This window comes from Anopheles marshallii, chromosome 3 (genome assembly GCF_943734725.1).
Source record: "Anopheles marshallii chromosome 3, idAnoMarsDA_429_01, whole genome shotgun sequence".
Taxonomy (NCBI): Eukaryota; Metazoa; Arthropoda; class Insecta; order Diptera; family Culicidae; genus Anopheles; species Anopheles marshallii.
The window spans coordinates 83,390,242-83,415,548 of record NC_071327.1 but is presented as its reverse complement, the minus strand read 5'-3'; the positions used below and the strand labels follow the sequence as shown (position 1 = coordinate 83,415,548).

Here is a 25,307-nt window from a genome sequence, read left to right as displayed (position 1 = left end):
CATTGCCCCAGAAGGGCGAGATTGTCACTTGTTGGAGGAATGCCGAGACCAATCCGCCTTATGCCGATGTTCATATTCGTTCGCTAAAAGCAAAAGTAATGTTTTCTCGAACTAAATGACCTAACAATGGGAAGTTAGTGATAATCAGTTACGCTTTATGCTGTCATTGTATATTTTGTCTCTCAAATGGCTGGCATTGTGCCAATTATATTGTAGCGCTAAATGTCCTACTTCTTTTCCGTGACGTCTATTCGAAAAATGATGTAACTTGCGATACATTTTGAGGTATTTTGTGGACCCTATGTGTAGTTTGCTAAGCTGGTATAGTTAGAAATGGATGAAATATTAATATAATGATGAATGAATTCATCAGTTGGTACTTCAGTTGGCCCTGGAGACAACTGAAGCTCAGGAAATTCAAAGAAACTGTCGCATGATTTAGTACGCGTATCAAACAAATCGTTTTAATGGAGCGTTCCAGCATAACGGCTTGTTATTAATAACACGAATGATTTATATGAAGAGGAGGAAAATATATCTTCCAATCCATCCATTACGGAAGAAAAATTCAAAATCTTATCACTTTTTTTTTCTTCAAACTGTCCAAATAAAGCAAAAATCCCCCAGTGGTTCGAGGGAGGAGTGCACATTTACTCCCTATTCCGCGCACAAAATGAAGTGGATGTGAGTGCTGGAGCAACAATGAAAAAACCCAACAGGAGCCATGGTCTGAAAAATGGTTGTAAATCGTTGAAGGCATTCTTTTTGGGCTCTCCTCTTCTGACAATTTATGAGTACAGCGTACTGGTACGCCCCACGTAATCCCGATAGAGCCGATTTGTTTAGCATCGTAATCATGATTATCATCGTTATCATCTTTGCTCCGGTTGCCTGTCCTTGCCAACGAAAATGCCAAATTCGTCTGTTTGTTCCATTCCGTTGTCTGTTTTCTGTTCTTTTTCTTGCGACAAATATTGCCTCCAACGTTGCTGAATTTTGGCGTCCTTGTAGTCGTCGTCGTCATGCTGTAACGACAAACTTCCCGAAAGGCATCACGGCGACACGAAAGCATCCAAGAAGTGGGGAGTGAGATGAAGCCCAAGTGGAATGGAGGCAAAATTCGTTGGATGAATTTTCCTTTTGTACGTTCCAACGAAAACCGGCGGCCGGGTGACGTTCGGTTTCGACGGATTCGTACGCAATGGTGTGCGGCCTTAGGAGCTACAGGTAAACTCAATTGCCGAAACCATCATCCTGACTCGCGTTTTTTTATTCTCCTGCCCGCTGCTTGGTACTTGGGCGCGTACACAGTTAAAGTAGCAAAAAAAAAGGAACCAAACGAGTGGAAGATTCACAAACGATAAGAGATTAATCGAGTAGCAAAAGCATTCAGCTGGGATTAGCATCGATGGAGAACAGTTGACAAACGGCATCGGCATGAGATGAGGCGAAGGGAAACCGATATCCATTATAACATTTGAAAGGAATCGCTTTGTTGGGACACATTTCTGCCATCGTTATTGTGACCGCTTCGTCGGCGTGGAGGCTTGTTCTAAGGATGAGGATTTCTTGTAACGAAATAACGAACACGCTTAAAACATCCATCCGTCCGTGCTGTCCTATTGCCTTCTGTGTGTGAGTGTGCTATCTGGTACCAAAAGTTAGACCAGCATTCACTCACAACACCATCAAAACAGTGGAAGGAGTACGCCCGGATCGGAACAAATATCGGAACCACTTTCTCCCTTGGCGTCCAAACGGACCATCGTACAGGAATGGAGGAAAATGTTTTTTTGTCATGCAAAATATCCCCCGAACGTTGAAACTTTTCCCTTCGCCATAGCCGATCGGCGTAGACAATAGCGTGGCAATAGGTAAACGACCGGGGGGCATATGACGGAGGAACCGTGGTCGGAATGTGGAAAATGCGTATACTCTTGGGGAAACAAAGCATCGTTGTTCCCGAAATTTTCGGAGATTTCCGCATTTCTGCCTAAAGTGGCGAAGCACTTTTCCTTCAATTGGCCCTCTCTCTGTCGGTGGTCTTGAATGTTAAAGCTGTTTCATCAAGTCGGTAGAAATATGGTTCGCACCCAACCAAAAAGCGAGGGTTTCGGACGAACGAACCGAATAACCGATACGAGCGAATGTTCTGTCCACTGACATTACACACAGGACATTTGATGATCAACAGAAGTTCATACACCGGATGTAATCCTATTAACTTTGTGCAAACGTAATTCTCAATGCTCAACGATAGTTCAAGACATTTGGACCGTCATTCCTTAAACACATCAAACACAAGACACGCGTCATGGAAAATCCGCGTCATTTAAATTCCGTTACGTTGGATAGCACCGTTTTCCCTAGCCAATCTCCACCATCGAGCCATTAAGTATTCGGTAATGCCACAAAAGGCACTCCATAAAACACTCACGTTTTTGGATGGAGGAGTAAGAGTACAAGCGCACAGAGTGGACGGAAAAATTCTATGTCAGCTTCTTCGGTTAAACTTTCAAGATTAGCGGATAGTAAAAGCGCGTTTGCAAAAATTGTCCCCTCTGCATCCGGGAGGGATTCCGCACTGGTTGAGATAAAAACAGTAAAGAATCGCTTTTTTCCTACCACTACTCTTTGCGATGTTCTCGTGTAAAGCCTTGTGGCAAAAAGTGTTTGTGTTTGCATAGAACTTGTGAGGTGAGAGTTGGTACAGCAAAAGGAGAACAAAAACGCTTATACACGCTTGTACTACACGTTATTTTCAAGCTGGGCTGCTGCGATGGTTGTCTTGTTTTGGGGTGTTCGCCTCAGCACCACAGCCTGCCGTTTATCCACGTTCTCCAACCGCTCCAAGCGCTTAAAGCGGGCGCCCTTTTAACCTCCCGCAGGGTTTTTGGTGTGCCAACAAACTTGCTCCGATCGCGCACGTACTGACGGGGAGAAAGGTTTTCACACGTACAGACACACACACAGACACGTGGACAGTCCATAGCACGGGGCGAAAATGCAGGCCACAGAAGTGCTCATGCCGGAAACAAGGATCTCTTGAGACTCAATCACATAACAGGCCGCAGACGTGATAGCGTAAGTCCTTGCCGCAGGCTCTTCGCTGCGAAGGGTGGCGAATGTGTGCGTATGTGTGTGTGTGTGTTGCAGGAAAACTCTGTGTTTGGAAGGTGGTAATATTTAATTTTCCGCAACGAAGCAATATTAACAGCGCGGGTGTCGATGAAGCGGTGTGGGTTAAATGGAGTACAACAGTGTACAAAAGAAGTGTGCTAGACTAACCGACCACGTCACAAGCGCTCAGTGACGCGTTACGAACCCGCGGTTACGTGAAGCCGCTGCAAATATGGAGACGGTCAAAAGGAATTGACGAAAACTGCAAATCACCGCACAAATCACTGCGAACTGTGTGTAAGAGCGAAGTAGTGTTAAAGGACGGGATCACCGGATATGCTAGTAATTTGTCCCATAGCTTTAAGATGCATTGCTCCAGAGGTCTTCCCTGATGCTGCCCACGGCACGGCAGTGACAGTGACACTGAACAATTTCGGAGCAGACGTACCAAAATAGCAACGCAACCGGAAGCAGTAGGATTCGCAGTGGCAGCAGCAGCAGCATCTGCACCCAAGACAAACAGTTGATGGGGGGAGGGGAGTGGGAGTTAAATCATCTGCAGATACACCTGCATACGTACACGGCCACAAACACACACACGCGCACAAGCGCACCGTATTTGTCCATTCGGAATATTAGGACACTGTCCTCCGCTAGCACCAATCCCGAGAAAAACAGTGCTCTAATTTGTGCAAAAAATCCTCCTCCCCCCACAGAAAAAAAAGAAAACTCACTCACACGCGTTCGGGAAAATGTTCCATGAAAAACATATCGGGTTATAAGCACACACACACACACACTTACTGGCCACCAACCGGGAAAGCACTGCTTGATGTGAAGCACAATCGAAGCGCACGCTCCCCTTTGTCGGAGCACCGATGCAATCAAGGACGACCGTTTCGGAGCGTTATCCTTGTCGAACTGACTGAATGACTGACTGACTGTCTGGGGCAGGACTGGGAATTGGGATCGCTCGGTTTCGCTGGCTCTCGCAGCCGACGCAGAGCCCTCCGCCAGCGAACGAGGCGCGCGGTTCGCGTTGCAACGATCGACCGGGTTCGATGGTACACGCTGGGATGAGTGCTCAGCGTGGAATGAAGGATGATTGATGCGTATGCAACGGCCAAACGTGTACCATCAAGGATCATCCCGAACCGCGACGAGAGAGCCTCCTCTCTCACGAAGTGTGAATTTCCCCGCCGAACATGTTTGCTCTCTGGATTTGCCACATTTCTTAACAAGGATAGTGAATGCTTTGCCCCATTGAAGGAAAGAGCTAACCAGCAGGATAAAGAATCCCTTTCCACACTAAACAATCCCGGTGTGGTGGGAAACTGGCAGGAAAATTCGCTCATACATTCACACAAAGTTTTTCACTCAGCTCAGGCCTTTTCAAAGTGGTTTTCGTAGCAAAGGTGTAACAAGTGGAACGAATCTGTGTTCGGTTTCATTCAAGTTCTTTTTATTGCATTTCCGTTAAGGAAAGGATACTCTCACATTCTGCCCAGTTCTGTTCTGTGCGTAGCATTCCGGAACTGTTTCCAACGTCACAATTGCTTTTTTTTTTTTGCTGATAGTGCGTTCAGTGACAAGAATTCCTGATGGCACAAGGGAATTTCTAGCCTCACAGTTTCTTACGGGTTCCAAACGCATGATTAACTACAAGGTACGTTGATGATTAGCGACCTTTCATTGTAATATCAAATGTGAAATGAAGCATCCCAAACATTTTGTTGTAATATTTTTATTGAACTATATAAGTTTTGTTCTTCAAATATTTTATTTGCCAAAAGGGCATCCCTGCAGCATTTAAACTGATTTTGCAGTTCGATGCAACTGCACGTTGAGGCGCTTTGGTATCTTGCATGAGCGACCAGGACCTTCGGACGAATGGAAATGAACTTTACGGGAGTGTTCGCTCTCTCCTGTCGTTATTTGCATACAACACACAGAAGCTAAGGCAGACGGTTGCTGCCAGGTACTATAGTTGCCAGGAGCATCAGGAAGGGATATCCCAGGAACCACGGATGGGGGAGTTTGTGGGAAGTGGTGTTGAGCGTTTTGTGTTATGCTCAGAAAATGTGCGCATTGCATACCTTTCAGCAGCGTGGCTTGCGTACAGCTGATCAGAATCAAACAGGCTGTTATTGGATGAAATGGACGTTATTTGTGTACGGTCATTTGATCGCTCCTTATGTATTACCCTCCGCCATGAGAAACCATGACAACGAATCCAAAGACGGGATGGATTTAACATAGTTTCGATTTATGTTGTTTTGCGACTCTATTTAAATTGTTTCACAAGTAAACGTGTAATTCGGTTAAAGATTTCTATTGTTTTCTTTCTTATCGCATATTGAACTTGGACCTTGAAATAAAGAGCGTTGTAAATAATTTTAATGTTGAAGCGTTCCTGCTTTTCTGCTTTGGTTAATTGATTTATCATTGTTATTTTATTTGTCCGAAGACCATAACTTATCAATTTCCATATCCTGCTTCGGCCAGAAATGACAAGCCCAACCTCTTAAGGTTTTTGTGCCGATAATTTGGAGTATTCTGAGAGTTCGGGCTCTACACTAAGTACTCGTAAATATGAGCGGAATCTAATCTTCCTCGCTAGACTCCTTCAACCATTCTACCAACTTCAACAAAGTCGATCTGATCGTTTCATCATTCATCCCGTCGTACCACTCGATAATGACCTCCTCGTCGATCAGATCCTGTTCGTACAGATAGTGCACCAGTTGAAGAATTTTCGCTCGCAACGTTTCACTCACGGAACACATCTCTTCGAACGCTTTCAGGCAGTCCATCATCGCTTCCCGGTCGCGGATGTAGTTCCGAAAGACGACACCGAAATAGGCGAGCAGACGGTGTAACGTGCTGACGGTATTTGTCCCGACACTGTCCTGCTCAAGCATGATCTGTAGTATCGCTTTTACAACGTAGAAGTTCACCTCACATAGTGCCATATTGTAGGCGTACCGGGAGGAGTTGATTTCCAGTATCAGATAGTTGGGATTGGTACGGTCTGCTAGGCCTCGTTTAAGTGATTCGACCACCTCAGACATGAAAATGTTGGCATCCTCTGGGATGGGCGATGCAGGTCCGCTCTCTAACACATCATCGGAAGGATCGTACACGGAGGTTATATAAAGCTCCAGGAGTGGTAAAATCCTGGTTGGTTGATTTGGTGTCAACTGGCGTGAGCTTTCGTCCTCCTTGTCGGTATGAGTCGGTTCGTCTTCCTCCACCACCGGTATGGTGTATGCTCGGTCGCCTATCTTCTCTACCGGCGTGGCCCACTCACAATCTGGTGGTTTGCTCGCTTGCAGCAGCAGTCCCGCTACAACCAACCGGTTCGGTATCTCAACGCCCTCCCCAAGCAACGAACCCGGATTGATGGTACATCCCACACCCACAGTTACGCCCCGCTGCAGTATACAGTGACTAAGAACGGTTCCATCACCGATGATTACTCCCTCCATCAGAAAACTGTTCACGATTCGACAGTTCCGTCCGATCCGGCAACTTCGCCCCACAACCGATTGCCGCAGGTACGTACCTTCACCGATTTCACTCTCTTCTCCCACCACCAGATCACCGTCCAAGTCACAGGACCTGCTGAGGTGCACGTTCCGATGGCGGTAGACATTGTTCCGTAAGTGCATATACTGCTGCCGGAGCTCACTAACCGCTGTATCCGGCACTAACGGGTAGAGCCACCGATTAATCACATCCAAGTTAACCAAATGGAAGCTCTGCCAGTTGTTTACTTGCATCGCATACTCTTTCGCCGCCAATTTGGCCACGTAGATTCGGCTGTTAAGAATTTCTTCATTTATCAGCACACCCCGCACGAAATCGTCCCGCGTCAGAAAGTCAAAGTTGTCCGCAAACAATGCCAACGCAGCATGGCTACAGACGGCAATCTGTGGATCGAGCAGTCCATGGCGCACGACCATGTCTCGGTTTGTGAGAAACAGTTCCAACGGCACTTCGAACGTACGCTCCCGATCTTGCCGTGCCAAACGCTGGTGGTGCAGTAGTCGACGGGTCTTCGGTTCCACCGCTATCATAACCTCGTTGCCGGTACGCATCCTTTGCAGGCCCTCCTTATACACCACCGTCATCACCGCACCCCGGTCCTGCTTCGACAGTTGCTTGTGTTCTTCCATCAGTGTGGCCAGATCTGCGTTCGTCAAACTATTCACCCCGAGCAGCAGCACATGGCCGCGGATTGTGTTCCGGATGTCCAGGTCGCGTATCGCTTCACCGGTACTGCGACACGATTTCGAACCGATAATCGACACTTTCATATTGATGGACCAGGTGCACCCGGCCGCCTGCCTCTGGTGTATGTAGTGCTTCACCTGATTGATATGGTTGCTGCAGAACACAATCACCTCTTCCACTCCATTTCGGTTGAGCGTTTCGAGCGTATACTCGACCAGTGGCACGTTAGCAATTGGAAGCAATGCCAATGGGGTTGTGCTCGTGAATGGTTCGAAATCAGCATTGTACGAATCGGCTATAACGATCGCTTGCACAATATCCTTATTTCCAATTGTCTTTACTTTGCTCATATTGGCTCACCGGTTGTTGACTAAATATGAACTGGGCTGCAGGATGCACCGGATACCGGATACAATAATCCGGAAACATACAGTAAATGCTCGCAGTACGCTGTGTTCGATGCAAGCGGATTTTGAAAAATTTCGACAGGGTATAGTAAATTGTGAACTAAACACCACATTCATTACAATGTCTTGAGATAAAATTTGTAAAGATCGGCAAACTTTAGTTTTCCATAATTGCACTGAGGAAAGCAAATAGACTAGAATTCAGTACCATAAAATTTACACAAAAAACTTACACCCAATTAAAATTGCGCACAAATACGATAATTTGGTGTGTTTTAACTCGATAAAACGCTCAGAAACGAGCATCAAGGAAAATCTGCAATGAGAATTGCATCATTTATTTACATGTTGTACGAGTTGGTTTGCACCATACTGTAATTCAATTGAATGTCAGTTGTGGATGTCGGATCAACCGTGACGCGCGAATAACCGGGTACGGGAATGAAAACACGAATAATCGGCGTCGCATGTCTAATCGTAAATACAACAAAGTGAACGGAAAGCCAATTTCTCTAATTTAGTTTAATTTAATAGAATTGTGTAACGCAAGTTGAAAATGGACGCACATCGAGAAGCGATTCAGAAACAGATACACCAGGATTGGGCAAATCGAGAATACATCGAAGTGATAACGGCGAGCATCAAGCGAATCACGGATTTTCTCAACTCGTTCGGTATGTAGCCGTGTCGCCGACAACAGCACCAACTCGGAACGAACTGCTCAGCTAGGATTGATGTTTCCCCGTGGTTTTCTTGTAGATATGTCTTGCCGATCCCGGTTGGCGGTTCTCAACGAGAAACTAACGACGCTAGAACGAAGAATCGATTACCTGGAAGCGTGCGTCACGAAAGGAGAAACATTACAATAGTAGTGCGTGTCCGGGTGCGGCCTTAACAACGTATGACAGCATGCAGTCGTATCCTTTATGTAGGGGATGATTCGCTGCAAAAACTGCCCAATGACGACATGAGTAAGACATCGACCGGGGAAAGCTTCAGAATGAAGATTTCATTACTGTGTAACACAATATCGAACAAGTTCTTTCCTCCCGAAGCAAAAGAGAGGGTGGCACGTACGCGGTACACAATCGTAACGCCAACGTGTAGTGATAGGGGACACATGTACCGTGAAGTATGGTGCAATCTTTGAGTCCAAGATGGGGCAATCTTTCAGTACACATTGGTCGCCACTCTGGACACGGGTGGAGCATCAGCATCGGTATGCGAGATTAAGCATTGACTAGGATTTATTTATACGTATCGTATCGCTTTATATGTTTCTTTCTAGAATGATAGCAAAAGCAAAACATTAAAATAGGGGCGCGTTGGGTCCTTCCAACTACCCGTAAATTCCTATAAATCGAATAACTTACTAATCTCTCGCATGCAACCATTTTTTGAGAAACCAATATCTTCCCTCTGTATCGGTTAATTAATCGACATAAATGAGAACGCAAAATTTCGATAAATGAAAAAAAAATAAATATTTTACTTTATTTCAACCTTATTACGAAGAAAAACACAAACACTCTCGACGCGGTTTCGCAATGGAAAAGAGACGAAAATGAAGCTCTCTTACAAATGATGGTAGACGACGGAACAGAGAAAGCAGCTGAAAACCCGACATTGAAAACTTGCCTTACGTTGTCTCTGTTCTTCTCGAATGCGCGCGATTCATCTTTGACTGTGACACTTAAGATAAAACGATAAAAGTTGGTTTAAAACGAAAAATGTGGTCTTACAACTAACCCGCTAATCGTGCACGATCGGCAAAGAAGCCGATCTCACCGAATCACCTTTCATCCTGTTCCTGAATTAGGGCAACATAATTGTTTGTCCCAAAAGGGAATGTATGGGTATGTGGACGCTTCCACGCGCTTCTTTTCTATTCATGGCAGTGACGTTCAACTGGCCACTAGAAGTGGTGGTTCCCCTTGTTGACTCTCGTGAGCTCTGGGAAAGGTTGGGCTTACTTCCGTTCGTAGCTGTCGTACTCTGGTTCGTCCTCGTAGCGTGGTGTGGTGGACTGGATGTAGGATCCGGGCTGTGCTGCCGGTCGTCTCTGCTGTAGGGAGATGTTAATCTCATCCGGGGAGCGGTAGACACTGTGGGTGGGCTGAGGAGAGGACGGCAACCGATAGGAGGACGGTGTCGTAGCATAGACCGGCTGCTTACGGATCGTCTGCTGCTGTGGTTGGTGGTGGTAAGTTTGCTTGATTGGCTGCTGTGGCTGGTGGCGTTCCTCATGCTGGCGCAGGACGCGTTCCTCGTCATAGTGACGCTCGTCAACGTAGAAGTTCTCCGGATAGTAACGCTCCGAATACCTGCAAAGGAACAGACACGTAAACCCTTTGCCGATGTGTACTTGAGTAATTGCCTTACCTTAGTGTAACGTTAGGTTTGGTCATGTGCTCCTCCATGTTAATCGGCTTGTAGAGATAATCGTTGACGAAGTGATACTTGGACGACTGTTCACAAATATTGTCGCCTGACGGTGGCATACAGATCAGATGCACCTGGTGGAAAGTGAAACCCTCGGGGCAAATCCACGAGTGTTTCTGGTTCTCCTGACAGTAGTGGAATACTTCACAGCCGAGAGTCTCGTCAGCGTAGTAGCCAGTGGTGCGGCCTGTACACTGGAACTGCGACTTTTCGAGTAGTAACGTCAGCCGGTCCGGTTCCTCTTCCTGTTCCAGCTCTTCGCTCGAGTAGGACGGTTTCTTGAAGCTTTTCTTCAGCGTGTTACCCTGCTGCTGCTGACGGCCACTGTTGTACGACGACACCGGTCGATCATCCTCTTCCTCTTCGGAGGAGCTGCTGCTGTACTGGTTCGAGTAGGGTCGTGCACGATACGCAACATTGTTAGCCGCGGCAGGGACCGTATCGGAGGAGCTGCCAGCAGACGTCGCGGAGGATGAAGTCGAAACTGATTGCTGCTTGTACTGCTGGCCAGATACTACACACAGCAGCAGTATTCCACAGCAAAGCTGAAGCGTTAATCTGCGAAGAGATGGGAGAGATGGGCAGCAAAACACAGAACTACAATTAATGTCTGCTCCACGTTTGATTAAGGGCTAGAGTCGGATGATGGTGTCGACGTGGGTACCGAAAGAAAGTTTTCCCGTAGTCTGCCCTATTGGTTCCGACATTGAACCATCCGTTAGCGTCTAATCTTTTGCAATGTCCCACACATGAGCATAATACACACACACACACGTTCAGACAATGGCCAATTAGGGGAGGAAAATCAGCAAATTGCACCGTGAAAATCGCACGCATCTTAAATGCATCGAAAGCGATGAGAAGCGATCATCGCTGGCGAAGGGAAGGTCTTTAGTGAACTTTCGCCCGTTTTACAGCCGTTTTGGTGGTGCAATGAGGGTCATAACCTTTGCGCGTGGAAGAGGAATATGATGGCTTTCTTTAGCATCTCGTCGCGTTCCCAACGATCTGCGATCCTCCTCTGCATGTGTGCAATTTTCTACACCTTCGCACGCCGATCAATCGTGTACGATTGTCTCGTGTGTGCGGCTGGAAATGAGATCATTCACTGCTAGCTGCATGCAAACTGTGGGATGGCTGTGTCCACGTGGGGTTTGCGTTCGCTAAATGGCATTCATAGGCATGAAAAGCGACATCAAACACGTTCGTCGATGGTTTATGTCGATTTGAATTGTCTTTTCCCAAAGGTCCACCCCCCTCACGCCGTTGTGAGTGCGTGAGGAGCGACGCTTACGCAACCTCATAACGAACGAAACGTCTAGGTGTCATTTGCCATTCCGCGCCGGGTGAGCGAGCTTCAACATTGAAATACCAGCCAGGGGCAACAGTAACAAACTCGATCCTTTGGGTCGCGGTGTTCATTACCCAGTGAAGGCGGAGAAAGGGCAACACTCATTGGTAGCAAATTGGTAGCTTTTATCTGGCCTGGAGTGAGGCGCGGGACATGTTGTAGCACGTCCCAGTTCACCATCGCATGACGGCTGACGACAAAACCGTTATGAAAATCGAGATGTTTTATTATATCATCGAATCGAAGGCGTTGCGGAGATTGCAACGCAAGTGAGCCGCATTTTGATGACAGTTGGTGATGCGAACGCTTCACCGCCGGCAGGTATTGTCACTTGCCACCTCAAGGATTAGTGTCTGATCGCGCTCGAGATGGGGTTACCGATAGGACCCCAATAAACGGATCGTGTTTGGTTTTTCTTTGCCCCGTCTGTTCGTCAGCGAGTTTTATTATATGTCAAACGGGACTCAAATTACGACGGTTCAAACCAATGTTTCCTTCTTATTAAAAGTAGATTATCGTTCGCTTCCTGCGTGAAAATTCACATCACCATAAAAGCATAAAGTCGTCCAACATGTCCACCGGATTGTGTGCAATACCTTGTGCGATCGTCCGTATGGATGAGCTACGTTCGCAACCTTCTCTTCGTACTTAATCGTTTCGATTTGGTTTGCACCATCGTAGCACCGTGATTTCGGCAACCTGTGACACCGAACTCACGGCGTTCTCACGCGATAATCAGTGCGACGTGTTGTCACGCTGTGTGTGTGTGTGTGTGTGCAAGAGACATCGCACGTCGAGGGGCAATTTGGATCACAGCATGCAAGGCATGTTCGTTAAATACTTCAACAGAAACACACATATGAAAGATGGGCACTCGCTTCAACTTGCAACATGTGCATGTGTTTCGTTGAATAGAAGAATTCCCCTTGCTGGAAGTGATACGATGCGTGTAAGAATTGCGCGAACGCGCTCTTAACGAGATTCGTATTGGAGCCCCGGAAAAGAGGTCAGTCGCAGGAAGGTTCTCGGTCAGGCAATCGACCAACCGATGGCGTGAGGGGGATCGCAGTAGGGTCCAATACGCCACGACTCTTTAGCACCTAGTTAAGGGGGGTTGGGGGGCGCATCTCGAGTATCTCCGGTGGCAATCAAATGGGGGTGTACATGAGCAACTACAGCCCTTTAAAACACATCTCCACCCATCCGTTACACAAGCATCGGACGACTCAGTGGAGATTGTGTCGGAAAAAAAAACATTCACACACATTGTGGACATTACCTTTCGCGTGCTGTGCCAGCACAACTCAAGGCCACGTGGGTTCAATAATGATGCATTCCGTGTAGCCATTGTTTTTCGTTCCACTGGAGAGTAGCAAAACAACTTCTTCGCAAAACTTCATTAAAAAAAAACAGGCTCAAACTACAAACCGAATGTCTTCTCCCGCGGTGGTTTGTTTGTTCATTAATCGTGGCATTATGTTTCACTTTCCAATCGAATCGAGAGGTAGGCAAATGCACTGAACGGTGAGAAAATCCGTGGGGAGAAAGATGCAGTTGTTGCTACAAATTCCCCCCCGCAGCACCCGAAGAAAAACCCAACTCGTAAACCAGCGGCCAGCGGGTTGCGGTTGATTGAATCTCCGTTCCCGTTCATTGTCACGAGCCGTGGAAAGCAAATCTTTCGTTAAATTAATAACAAATGCTTTCACTCTTCACAATCCGCTTCCACGCCATCGGGCCATGCTCGTAGCGTTTTGCCACCACATTACACTTTCGGTGTAATTTCGGGTTATGCGACTGTCCACCGTTTTTCAAATGGTTGCTGATTCGCGCAAATCGATCGGTAGTTGCGGTCAGTCAGTAATTTCTTCCGCCTTTGCTACCACATACGAGCACCGGATGCGTCGCTTATGCAATAGATTGATTAATAAATTCTCCCACTGGCGAATGGATGCGTCTTTGGGTTCCGTTTTTGTTGCCACAACGCAGACACAGATCATATTTTTTCGCTGGTTCGTCGTGCTGCATTTTGCCCAAAAATGCTTCAACCACCCCACTAGGAGGGAAGCTTCCCGGATGGTATACAACAGCGAACGCAGAAAACGTTCACGTGCTAATGTTAATAGAAAAAATATGTTTCGGTTGCGGAAAAATGATCTCTTCCGCTGCTTGGCGTGAGAAGCACACCGTCATCGCACGCGAATCTGAATACCTGCGGTCTTGGTGCAAAAAAAAACAACAAAACCCCTGCAAACAAACCTCCGCGGTCGGTGTGGTGAATGGTACAAAGTAAAGCAGGACAAATGAAACTGGGAATGACGAATGTTTTCCGCCTCATTATGACACTTTGAGGCTTGCTTTTATTGCTTTTACTGTGCGCCCGTAGCCCTGCAGTGCCTGCTGTTTCCAGTCAGTTCCGGTAGTTTTGGGGCACGGGAGTTGCGGTGGAACGGCTCCCGATCTCCAACGCTACCACCACCACAACCCATGGCAGGAGTGCTGTCATTTTTCCGGAGCAAAATACACACTGCATGGTGCAACATTGCAATCGCATCGAACGACGATTTTATGGCCACAGTCATATTGTGTTCGTTTCTTCGCTTGGCTATTTTTCCTGTCCGATCACTTTCGCCTGTGCACCGGACGGATGTGCAATTGGCCAGCTTCTAACAGGCCTAATGTGGAGGCGCTCTTGTACAGGAAAAGTATTTTCTCTTTCGAAATTCGCTCATCGGTAAGGTGCACAGTTGCGGGTGCACGGATTAATCTCTGTCCCGAAAGCACTGGCAGCTGGCAGCTGTTGCACTTTGGACTAGTAGCAGCTGCTAGACGCATTGCTTGTTGCACACCTTTGCAATTGAAATGATGCTAATGAGTTTCTGGCATCGAAGTGCAAATACGACCACCCGACACTGGCGGTAATTAACGTGACTAAACGCTTTGCGCAATGCGAGAAGCTTTACGTACGTACGTAGGAGAAAAGGAGTGTGGCATCATGACATCAGTCATTTGCCATTTGAAGATCCAACCAACACCGTATGGAGATTGATCGTCCGCTGGCGGGATTCCAATCATGCGGTAGAACGAATGTGAAGCATTTCCCGTCTTGCGATCGGTTGCGAAAGCTCGATTTTGACTAATCGATATATAACTCCAAGGACGTGAGACTGCTCCCTGAGGGTCTTATCTAACCCTGCACGCTGCACTCACGGGTTCTCTGGGTCTTATGACATTCTCGCCTGCATTGTCCGTCCACCCGTCGACACACCATCGTTCGCCTCGTGGCTCATTAATCACCCGTTCCGGGACGCTGCACGGGATCACCCGACTCATCACGTCACGTGGTAGCGTGATCTTTACCAACTGCTGCTCGCTTCCACACTTGACCTTTTGCCGGGCCTGCGCGGATTGGTACCACGATCATTTATCAACAATTTGCTAGCAACAACAGCTCTATCGAACTCGCCGCTCATTTGGCAGACGGCTCTCAACCAGCTGTGACCACAGCCGCGTGTGTGTGGAGCAGCAGCGGAACGGTGATAAATTGGAATTGAGATGCGTTCGTTCCCGAAAACGCCGGGTTCGTGGGAATTACACCTCACAACATCACCCTGTGGTCAGTGGTAGGCAACGTGGCAGCCGAGATTTATCCGCTGGTTCGTCCGCTGAAATGGTTGCGAAATCATTACTCCCTTAATTCACCGGGAGTCGGTGAAAAAAAGACGACGAACCTGCTCGTAGGGCCATACGTACAGAATGGAAGTTTGCGATGCTGGTGTGCAGTGGACGTGCCATAGCCCCCATTACCGAGCCGATCCTGAGTCGGATTCTTCTTATTACTCTGAATAAAATTGGTCCCATCGTGGAAGATTTTTTTCTCGCATCGTAAAGAGAACACAGACGCGTTCGTCGTCTGCCGACCGCGTTGAAGTCGTTCGTGCTAGCGAAGGAACGTCACGGTTACATAAACCCGGTGCGAGACCCCGAAAGAAAACTTCAACCTCGACGATCGTTCGATCGTGTTATTTATGGGCAAACTGCTGGATTGTATGTGCCGGTGGAAGGATCGATCCAACGCGATCAGACCCTTTTTGGAGCATACCAGTGCGTCCTGTTGGTCGCTGAGCGTGTGTTTGTTGGTTGCAAAAAAAAATCTCCCGAACACACTAACCATCCAAAGTGAGAAATGTTTTGAAATGCAAGACGACGAAAAGGGGAGTACGAAAAGGCACATAAATGTTAATAAATAACGATCGTCTTGCCGCCTTTTTCTCGTCTCGCATTCGACCCCCGATCGATGAAAAGCACACGATGACGGCGGTAAAGCAGGAGAGTATTCCACGATCGCGGTAGATAGCGGAGGATCATAGTTTTTTTTTGCGCGCGCGCGTAGAAAGCGACCGAAAGAAGAAAGTAAAAGCGAAAAATCTGCTTGCCTAGTAGCTTGCAGTAAGTGCAGCTAAAACGACGAGTCGCTTTTTTTCACTGCTTTCTTCCCTCCGCATCCCGATTGATCCGAGGGAACCAGCTGGTCAGGTTCAGGTATTAGATAAGTGGACAACATCTTGCGTATTGCGTATTAAATTTACACGCGACAGGTCTGTTTTCGATGCAATCACACGCAGGGTTGCTGCTGTTAACCTCTTTCCAACCCGGGTTTGCGAAGAGTTCTTGAGCGCGGTGGTCGATCGGGCGGGTCAGTCGGTCAGTAGTGGATCGGTCTGGGAGCAGCTCGAGTCTGCTAGCTCCTTTCTTTGCGCTTTTATCAAGTTTATATGTGTGTTACGAGTGTCCCCGGGGGCTTGGATATGATGCAATGATGTGCCCTGCAGGCAACATTAAAGTGCGTACGACGTGGCCAATCATTTTGGCTAATGAACGGTCTGATTGCCTTTTTTCTTGCAGTGATGGATGGCTTTTGTAGCTTTACGTTTCATTAGAAGCAATAATTTATTTTTGGTATATCTGTACAAATGTTTGGGAAAGGTTACAAAAACCGTCTTTGGGAAGCATTGCATGAGTGCAACATATATTTATGGGGCGTATTGGGGAAAATTGGGCTTGCTTATTTTAGTCCCATCAATCGAAACTTTACGACTTTAAAAAATAAACAATCGCTCGTATGACGATACATTTTGTTTCGCTGTCAATACACCAACCAACTTGCAACACTAACCTAGCTTTGTCTTCCTTTCCCCTTCGTGAATGGTCGCTCCAGGCCCGGATCTCTTAATGACTTGCAATACCGACCACCAACCAACCTATTTCCAGCTGCAATCGGCTCGTGTGGTGAGCAATGTTTCATCCAACTGTCCATGTTTGCCAATTCATCCCCAAAACCCGCTCAACAAACGACGCAAGCGAAGAAAAATGGCCGCATATAGTATGGCTCCGAGGACAACGCGAAGGTGCTTGAGGCTTCCCTGACTGCGAGGACACCTTACGGCCAACACCACACTGTAGATGAAGAAAAGGTGATCTGATATCTGGCCGATTTCGGCACGCAAATCATTTTGTCAACGAATCCGAATGGTTCCACAGTTTACGACAGCCGTACGGTGCCTTCGCCGGTGATCGGGTTCCACGGTTCGACCAATGGGCTTAACGTTGTGTTTTTTTTTTGGTCTTTATTGATCTATTGCAACATTCTCCCTCTAATCTCTCGCCGTCGTCTCAGTGTCTTTGGAGATGTGTACCCAGCTGTTGGGCGGGGGAAAATAATAGTATCTCACGTTGGAATGGGTGGGCTCGCGTTAGGAAATCGGAACAACCGTTCCCGTTGTTTTATCGCTCTTCGCCACGGTGGTAAAGCAGCGGTGGACCTCCCCGGAGGGCGTGACGTGATGTCGTCAACATTAGCGCGCTCCGGACACGACAAATTTCGTGGCTAATGATATTGGAGCAAAAAGGCCATGCATATACTGCCCCCGGAGATGCAGGCGGTTTTTGATTGCTGAAGTGCCCAGCAGTGAGTTGAGCAAAGGACGGACGAAGTGCACAACGGATCTGGGGCCGCATGCTTGTCGAAATTGAGTGCATTCATTGTGTGCGATCATGAGGGAAGGATCGAAAGAACCACACGGGTAAAACGGGATTTCCCGAGGGTACCGGTGTGGTTTCGATGTGTCACCGCCCCTTGCGGGGGTAGGCGGGCTTTGCGAGGACGGACAGTTCGTGATTGAGAGACGCCATTGCTTCATGCCTAAATAAGGGCATCTTGCACCTCGAGATGCAATGCATAATTGCGCAGTTGTTTCACTTTTATTTTATGATGGAAACCAACACACGTTTCGAACGATTAGTTACTGTTACACATGATTACATACCTCATTTTTGGTTTTGTTTCTTCGGTTCCTTGCAGCCAAAGTACGGTGGTGGCGAGCGGCAAGAGCTGGCACTAGGCGAGGAGCTTAACAACACTGGGAATGAAGAAGAAATAAACGGAACTAGATCACTTTCACTGAAACAAAACACACTTTACAAAATCACACAAATGAAGGATTTGCGTAATTTGAATAGAGATTTGATTAATGAACGTCGTTGTTTGTATTGTACATTGTGTGGATTTAAATTTTGAATGTTTTTCTTTTTTCACAACTCCACATAACAACTCGCTCAAACGTGATACGGTGAGCGAATGTTAAGATTAAGTCACTGAATATTAATCTGCTGGAAATGTGTACAGCAATCCGTCCTTCGTTTTTTTGCACCTAATCAATGCAACGTCCACAACGGCACACCGCAAACTGTTGCCTCCGGACGGTCGCAAACTTCCGAAAACACTTTCCCCGTGTTTTCTGCGCAAGCAGGAGAGCGTGAGAGGGAGAGAGAGAGACACGGTAAACCTCTTCTATCGGTTGTCTTCTTCTCGATCGGGAACTAAATTTCGCGATTTACACTAAATGCATACAGCGAGTATGGGGTCTCGTTGCCATAGACACAAGATTTATGCTGCCTACGATGCTCCTACACGGCCGACGATCGAAGGAAAGCGAGAGCAAAACGGGTGCTCACTTTCCTTTCGTACGTTAATTGTTATGCTTTCCGATTATAATCGCATATTACCGGAGCCGATGGAAAGTCGTTGAATCATACACAGCCGGTACACATTGCTCGATTGCACCAGCGCGATGATCTACATAAAAAGGGATGCGGGGGCAAAAGGGCAAAGGCATGAAAGCAAGATCAAAGACCGCCAAGCCAACTCGGCACGAGCTAAGAGCCACTCATGATGGTGTTTTTATTTTCTTGGCAAGTGTGTTTATACTTTTTTGAGGGTTTTTAGACTCCTAGAGATAGATTGTACTACGGTTGGCAAGGGAAGAGTAATCACTTAAAGTCTGAGTACACAACACTGTTCATAAATGTTCAATTTCACGACCATCTTTCACTACAATGCGACCCACAACCAAGGTACACTTCATTTCCTAACGGTGTACACTACGATCGTCCTGCTTCTGTTAGCACTTAATTTTCCCCGTCCTTAAATAGCCACGCTTGGAACACACAATAAGAGGCCGCCATAATTCTTAAAGCGAAAAAAACACCTTTTTCGAAAACTCCGATCCGTTTCGGGGTCGGTAAGGCGGTTCGTCGTCTGCTGCTTTATGGACGCCGTCTCATGCACGAATGTTCTGCCGGTGCGGACGAATTTAATGTTTTATATGGCTCACCCCGGTTGCACCCACCACCTGCAACCCACCCACCGATGGCGCTGTTGCGACGATGCACACACTGATGGTGGCGGTGGGCCAGGCAGCTACCAGCTTCCCCACTACCGAAAAATAGTAAAAAGCTCAACCGAACAAACGACTTCGGCGATGACGACGAAACGGTTCGGGGGTTGCAATTTAACGTCGAATGCTGCACGTTCCATATCGTTGCCGTGATCATGGGGATGCAGTCGAAACAGAAAGAGAGAGAGAGAGAGAGTGAGAGCGAGAGTAAGAGCGGTATAATACGAGACGCAGTAAAGACAGCCTGCAACAGATAAAAAGACAAACGCGCGTCGCTCGTGTATCATCGGGCACTAATAATGGAAATGACAAAAAAGCTTAAAGCGTGAGTTGGACGAATTTTGAGATTATTTAATTTCCATCTCGTGTGGGTGTGCAAGAAAGGAACGATTTGGGTTATGGTGGGTTGTAATATGCAAAAATCCAACGACCTCATGGAACAAACATTTGGCAAAGAGCTGCGCCTTAGGCATCCACATTTCCCTCCAGCGTTCCACTTCGCCACACCGAAAGGGTGTCATTTGGAATATGGAAAGAATAATGTGCGTGGTGTGGAGCGCCCTATTGGTGGCAATATTTATCACAATTTTTTTCGATTTATTTTCATAATTGAATTAGTTTTCCAATGCACGCGCTGCGGCAGGCAATGATGATATGCTTTAGTTTCCGTTTTCACTTCACCGCCTTTATCGTTCATTAATTAATGGCCTTAAACCATTATGAACGACGCTCGGCAATCTGTTTTTCATCTTTTCCATCTTAATTTTCATCCCAAAACTGACTAAAGCTGGGGAAGGAAAACATTCGCCCAAGCTCTTGCATGAAATGGCCGGTGCCGAAGGGAAAGCCGATAAAGAGAGAAGAAAAAAAAAACTAGACGACGAACCCGCGGCCACACTGCCACAATGGAAAGTGATCGCGAAAAGTGAAGTAAAGAAGTCTCGTGTATGTGCACATGAAATGGTAATACCGTAAAGAAAACTTAATAAACGGAACGAAAGTAAATCCACCCCCCTACCTCACCCTCCCAGCTGGAGTGGGGCGATTAGAGGTGTATTTTTGAAATGGTTTAAGGTCCGCCACTGCCACCACTAGCCCTTTTGCGATCGATGCAACTTCGTTTGTTTTTGCGGAATTCCCCTCCTGGAGCAACTACACGCGTTTGTTTGCTTAAAGTGCGGAATGGTATCTGTTTTCGCTTTTCATGCGTTCATTTGCGCCCCAAGATGTCTCCCCCACCATCCCCCTCTTCAACCCCTCTTGCTGTAATTCTCTGGAAGCGGGAGCTATTTTTGTTTTGATTTTTCTTCTGACTGGCCCATGCACCACGCAAGTATCGGTAGGCGAAATAAACAGAAGCAAAAAAAGGTGCTTTCTTCAAGCATGATCAGCGTGGCCAGAGTGCGCATCTTTCGATCACGAGCGCATTCAACCGCGCAGAAGAAAAATCGCGCGTGCGTTTGGGGGGCGTTTTGACGCAAATGTGTAGCGGATTTTTGAACATATCACGTGGTCAGGACAGCACACGCTCTCTGATAAGGCGTCTGTGTGTGTGTGTATGTTCATTGCATTCGATTTCCGAGTTACATGATCGCGAAGCGATGCGCTAAGCCCCAAAACGTGCGATCGCGTACTGTTAATGCACTTGTAATCAAATGCATGCCACTGCCGAATGCTACATGCTAATTAAAGTGGCAAAATCCTTCTTACCACTGGCTACGTGGCTATTCAGTGGCATTTTCTGGCGAATTGTGCGCGGCAGCAGCACACACCGAATGGATACTCGTGCTATTTTGTATCAACATTCCGAATTGCTCTTCACACAGTGGCGTCCCTGGAAAAGGCACCCTGTGCCGTAGGCGATATGTCCGGCATTTGGTGGATTTGATATGCTTCTATCTGCCTCCATTATGGAGCATACATAATGGACGTGCATGAAGGCGAAAGCAGCCGAAGGTTGATGCTCCATTTTCCCGCTGTAAAAGGGCACCGAGATTGGGGTGGAAATGGATCGCTAGTACGACCACATGCCGCTGGCAGCCATGACTAATTTTCAATACGCCGTTCCGTTTGCGGACGCGAACGGCTGTGTCCCGGGATGACCTTCCCCGATGGCCAAGGCTGTGCGGTGATCGGTATAAAATGTACGGTAATATTTATTGGTAAACGCGTGCGGAAAAGCACTTGCACTCACTCTCGGACCGTATCGAAACGCCAATCAACACACTCCCCCCGTGTTTCCCAAAACCGGATGTAACATCGTGGTGCGCTGTTAGCGAATTCAGTCCTTCCGTCGCCTACTTATGGAAGGCTACTCGGGAGAGATAGAGAAAGATGCCACATTCAAGTCATTGCGATTTGTTTGCTTTCAAACGATCGTTAAACACAATTTGCATGCTTTAGTTGTCGTGGCGCTTTTGCTCTCCTTTATTTTACCGGTTACAATGCAGTGGTTTCTATTTCGTTCGTCTCACAAGATAAAGAGGTTCGTCGCTTCCTATCCGCTCAAGTCACTGGCTTAATAATTGGCTCTAAAGCGTTTGCTATGGTACATGTAGGTTGCATACTAACAGGATGGTCGCAAGCAGGCAGGTTGAAGGATTGGTTTGATCTCAGTTGGCTAGTGAAAGTGATAAAAATGAGAATCGGAGCTGGTAATGTGTGGAATGTTAGTGTAGCGTAGTACCTATACTGCGTGAATGTGAGTCAAGCTTAGAGCCTATCATTCAAACTAGCCTTCTTAGACGGTGCCAAAAACTGTAGATGCTTCTGTGTCTGATGTGATTCTGCATAAACCAAACAAGGAAAGCTTATGTCCCGCTTTATACGTTTATACTGTTGAAGAATTAGCTTTAGTGACTTCACTGAAAGATCAAGCAGAAAGCGTAGCCACACTATGCACTCGGACAGGAGCAGGAGGCCAGGTTGAGTGAAACTAATACCGAATTTCGACCACAAAAAACATGTTATTTTTGATTGCGGTGGTGCACGTCGAACGTTTTTATGTTTCATTTATTTTCGGGGTGAGGGGGGCCATTACGCAAGCACTCCAATTTCCCATTATGTCAGCATGAAGCAGCAGGCGGCAGCTGCGCCGTGTGTACGTTATGGGATGCAAAATTATATGCGATGGATTTCTTTCCTCTCGCACCATTCTGCCTTTCGTCGGCCCCAGATGCGGTGGGCAGTGTAAAACAAAAAGGTGGAAGCCATCCCCATTGGATTCCATCGACAAAACAAGAGCAATCTCATCCCGAAACCGGCCACCGGGTGTGGGCATGGCTGGTGGGACAGATTCGGATGATTAATTGAACTCGAAGCGGGTGTGGTTGCATCGCAAGAGCTGAGCAGAGCAGATGAGTGCATACACGAACCGTTTGGATGGAGCAACGAAAATGTAATCAAATTACTTTTTGACGCACGTTTGCGAAATTAAAAAGCTGCACTTTTCTGCCCGATTACATATTATACTTTCGGCGTAGCTGGGCTTTCCTAGGCAGATGTCAGCTTAAATTGGAACAGTGGAAATGTGCGGTTGGTGGTATAGTGCTTTGTTTTATACGTCCCCTGATCCCGCTATCTCTTTCTCTTTCCGTACACCAAAGAAAGTGTAAATGACATGTACCATTTTCACCTATATTAAATGAAAATTCCGACCAGCGTCGATGGTTGCAAAAGAGAAAATTTCGAACTGATTCGCTTCCGTTTTTCCCTGCTCCCCGAAACTAATGGACGCAAGTTTAATGCTGGGAAATTGCACGCCATCAAAACTGCTCGCTGCTCGCCATGCGGGGATCGCTTGTCGCTCGAACGAACGTATCTTATCGAACCGATCTCGCGCAGCAGCAGTTTGCTTTAATTTGACGAGCCATCCACTCACTCCCGCCGCACCACCCCGCACACTCCAATTCCGTCACTGAGCGTTTGAATAGCTTTTCCTTTGGCCACATTATGATAATGGGCATGTTCGGATGTATCCATTATGCGGCCGAGATAAGCGGAGTTTGTTCGCACTTTTTCCACATCGTCTTTTTTCCCCAAATCACCTTTCATTCACACCGGAAACAAACAATTTGCCTTTGATTGCCATTGGGTTGGTGGCTGATCGACGTAGCGATTAATTCGAGTACATTTCTTTCGATCTGATTTACAATGTTTGGAATCGCAACGAACTAACGTCCGAGGGGACAATTATTATCAAACTGAGAAAATAAGGGTGATTAATTTGGTTTGGAAATAAAATGAAAAGCAACAAAGCTTGCACGCATGTGCATCATCGGTTTGAGGCACGATTTTAATTAACTCATTAGCAAGCGGTCACATTCAACGCCGTTTTGGTCAACACTATGCACCTATCCATCGGTGGAGTGTTGTACCTTCGAAGTACGGAAAAATCAACTTCACGACAGACACAAGTGCCGCCGACTTCAGCGGCTATTTCGGTTTTGTGCAATGAAGAAAATCCCCGATCCTCTGCGATAACGAACCAAAACATCATACCTTCGGAATGAAGCGCTCAGAAGAAGCCTGGCCCAAAAGCCAGTTTAATTAGGCGCGCTGATCGTTGTTGGTTGCTACGGTTTGTACTCGCCCCGGTTGCAGTGAAATGCCAATGATGCAATCGATGGTGCACGTAGCACAGATGAATGAACGATGCACCGACCGTTTGGTCACCTGCATGCCGAAGACACCACACCGGTTTAACCGCCACTGGTTGAAGAAAAGGAAAGGAAAGAAGAGAGGAGTAGAGGAGGTAGTAGAAAGGGTGGGGGAATGGGAGGGTTAAGTACACTAACGCAGACCAATGCACGCGCAGATAACGCATCGGTGTCAATTGCAGCGCTTTGGTCAGTACCACTGCCATCGGCACTTAACGCCCCTGCCATGCTTGAAACAAGGGGTTCGTCGCTTTTAAAGCCGTGCCAAGTCTTTCGTTCGATATCTAGGTCTCATTGCTTATCACTTTTTATCTGGAGCAGTTTAATCGCTGGAAAAAAATCGATTGCGTGCGGGCATTGAAGGGGAAGATCTTTCACTTTCGATTTCGTTTCATTACGAAGAAAATTTCAATCAATCTCGTATTATTTCAATCGGATCGCATAAGTGGGCTTTTCGGAATAGACACCGGTGTCCGGTCAGGTGGTGGTACGCACGCATTGCCATTTTGGGGCGATTGACCGTCGTCCAGGGTTTATGTAATCGACAAGCATTGCCACCAAAGTGCCACCGACGTTGAGGCTCGATCGCTTTGCCAAGAACTCCAAATGCGTTGTTTTATTTGGTACTTAAGACGAAACCCACAGGGCTTATACGTACGGACTCGAGTGTCATCGACAGTGCCACCGTCCGGCACACCGAGCCGAAGGTCACACAGCTTGATTGTGTGATTCTTTTTCTACCACTATTGAAACGGTTCGTTGTGATGTTTTTTTTCGCTTCAAAAAACCATTTTTTGTGAATGTCCTATGAAAGGGCAACGGGCAAAAGATCGTTTCAAAGCGACAAATGATCGCCGGCGGGCACTCTGCACAAAGTAACCTTCTTGAATGAAGCGGAGGCTGGCGTGATCGGGACAGTAGGTTGACAGGATGGTAGGTAAAAGTAAAGAAAAAAAACGGGCACCCGTGCATCGATCAACGCGACGGAGGAGGTTTTGCTCCAGTTTCTGATTCTTTCTTTCTCGCTTTCGGGTGGTGTCGGGTGGTTAGTAGCGCGTCACTAACCAACCACCCGATAGGGACGTTTCCTCGCAAAGGAATGCCGAGCAATCCACTAAATAAAAAGCAACGCAAGACAACGTCAAGCGGAAGGGAAGGTGAATAGACGATCGTGGTTGAATGATGACTACCACCCTTCTGGGATCAAACAGGCTCGAATTGTTCCAGTTCCTTGTTTTGGGGTTTGAAAGAAAGGAGAAAGAAACTCCTAGCGGTGCGCACATTCCACATTCGGTTGCGCAATCCGCTCTGCCGCGAAAGGAGGCATAGATTATGTGTCGCCCGCACCATGCGACAT

At 47.1% G+C, this 25,307-nt stretch overlaps 3 protein-coding genes across 3 annotated transcripts; 1 reads left to right on the top strand and 2 right to left on the bottom strand.

The window, feature by feature from the left end:
• Positions 1-5,723: 5,723 nt before the first annotated feature.
• Positions 5,724-7,706, bottom strand: LOC128714693 (translation initiation factor eIF-2B subunit epsilon-like). Its single transcript, XM_053809568.1, has one exon. It carries the CDS (start codon positions 7,704-7,706, stop codon positions 5,724-5,726), a length of 1,983 nt encoding a protein of 660 aa, XP_053665543.1.
• Positions 7,707-8,319: 613 nt separating this feature from the next.
• LOC128714669 (probable protein BRICK1-B) lies at positions 8,320-8,632 on the top strand. Its single transcript, XM_053809545.1, has 2 exons — positions 8,320-8,437; positions 8,523-8,632. The coding sequence occupies exons 1-2, from the start codon at positions 8,320-8,322 to the stop codon at positions 8,630-8,632; spliced, it is 228 nt and encodes a 75-aa protein (XP_053665520.1).
• Positions 8,633-9,732: 1,100 nt separating this feature from the next.
• Positions 9,733-17,887, bottom strand: LOC128713279 (uncharacterized). The gene is made up of 3 exons (XM_053808137.1): positions 17,883-17,887; positions 10,146-10,763; positions 9,733-10,087 (listed from the first exon to the last, which is right to left on the bottom strand). Exons 1-3 carry the CDS (start codon positions 17,885-17,887, stop codon positions 9,733-9,735), a joined length of 978 nt encoding a protein of 325 aa, XP_053664112.1.
• Positions 17,888-25,307: the final 7,420 nt, after the last annotated feature.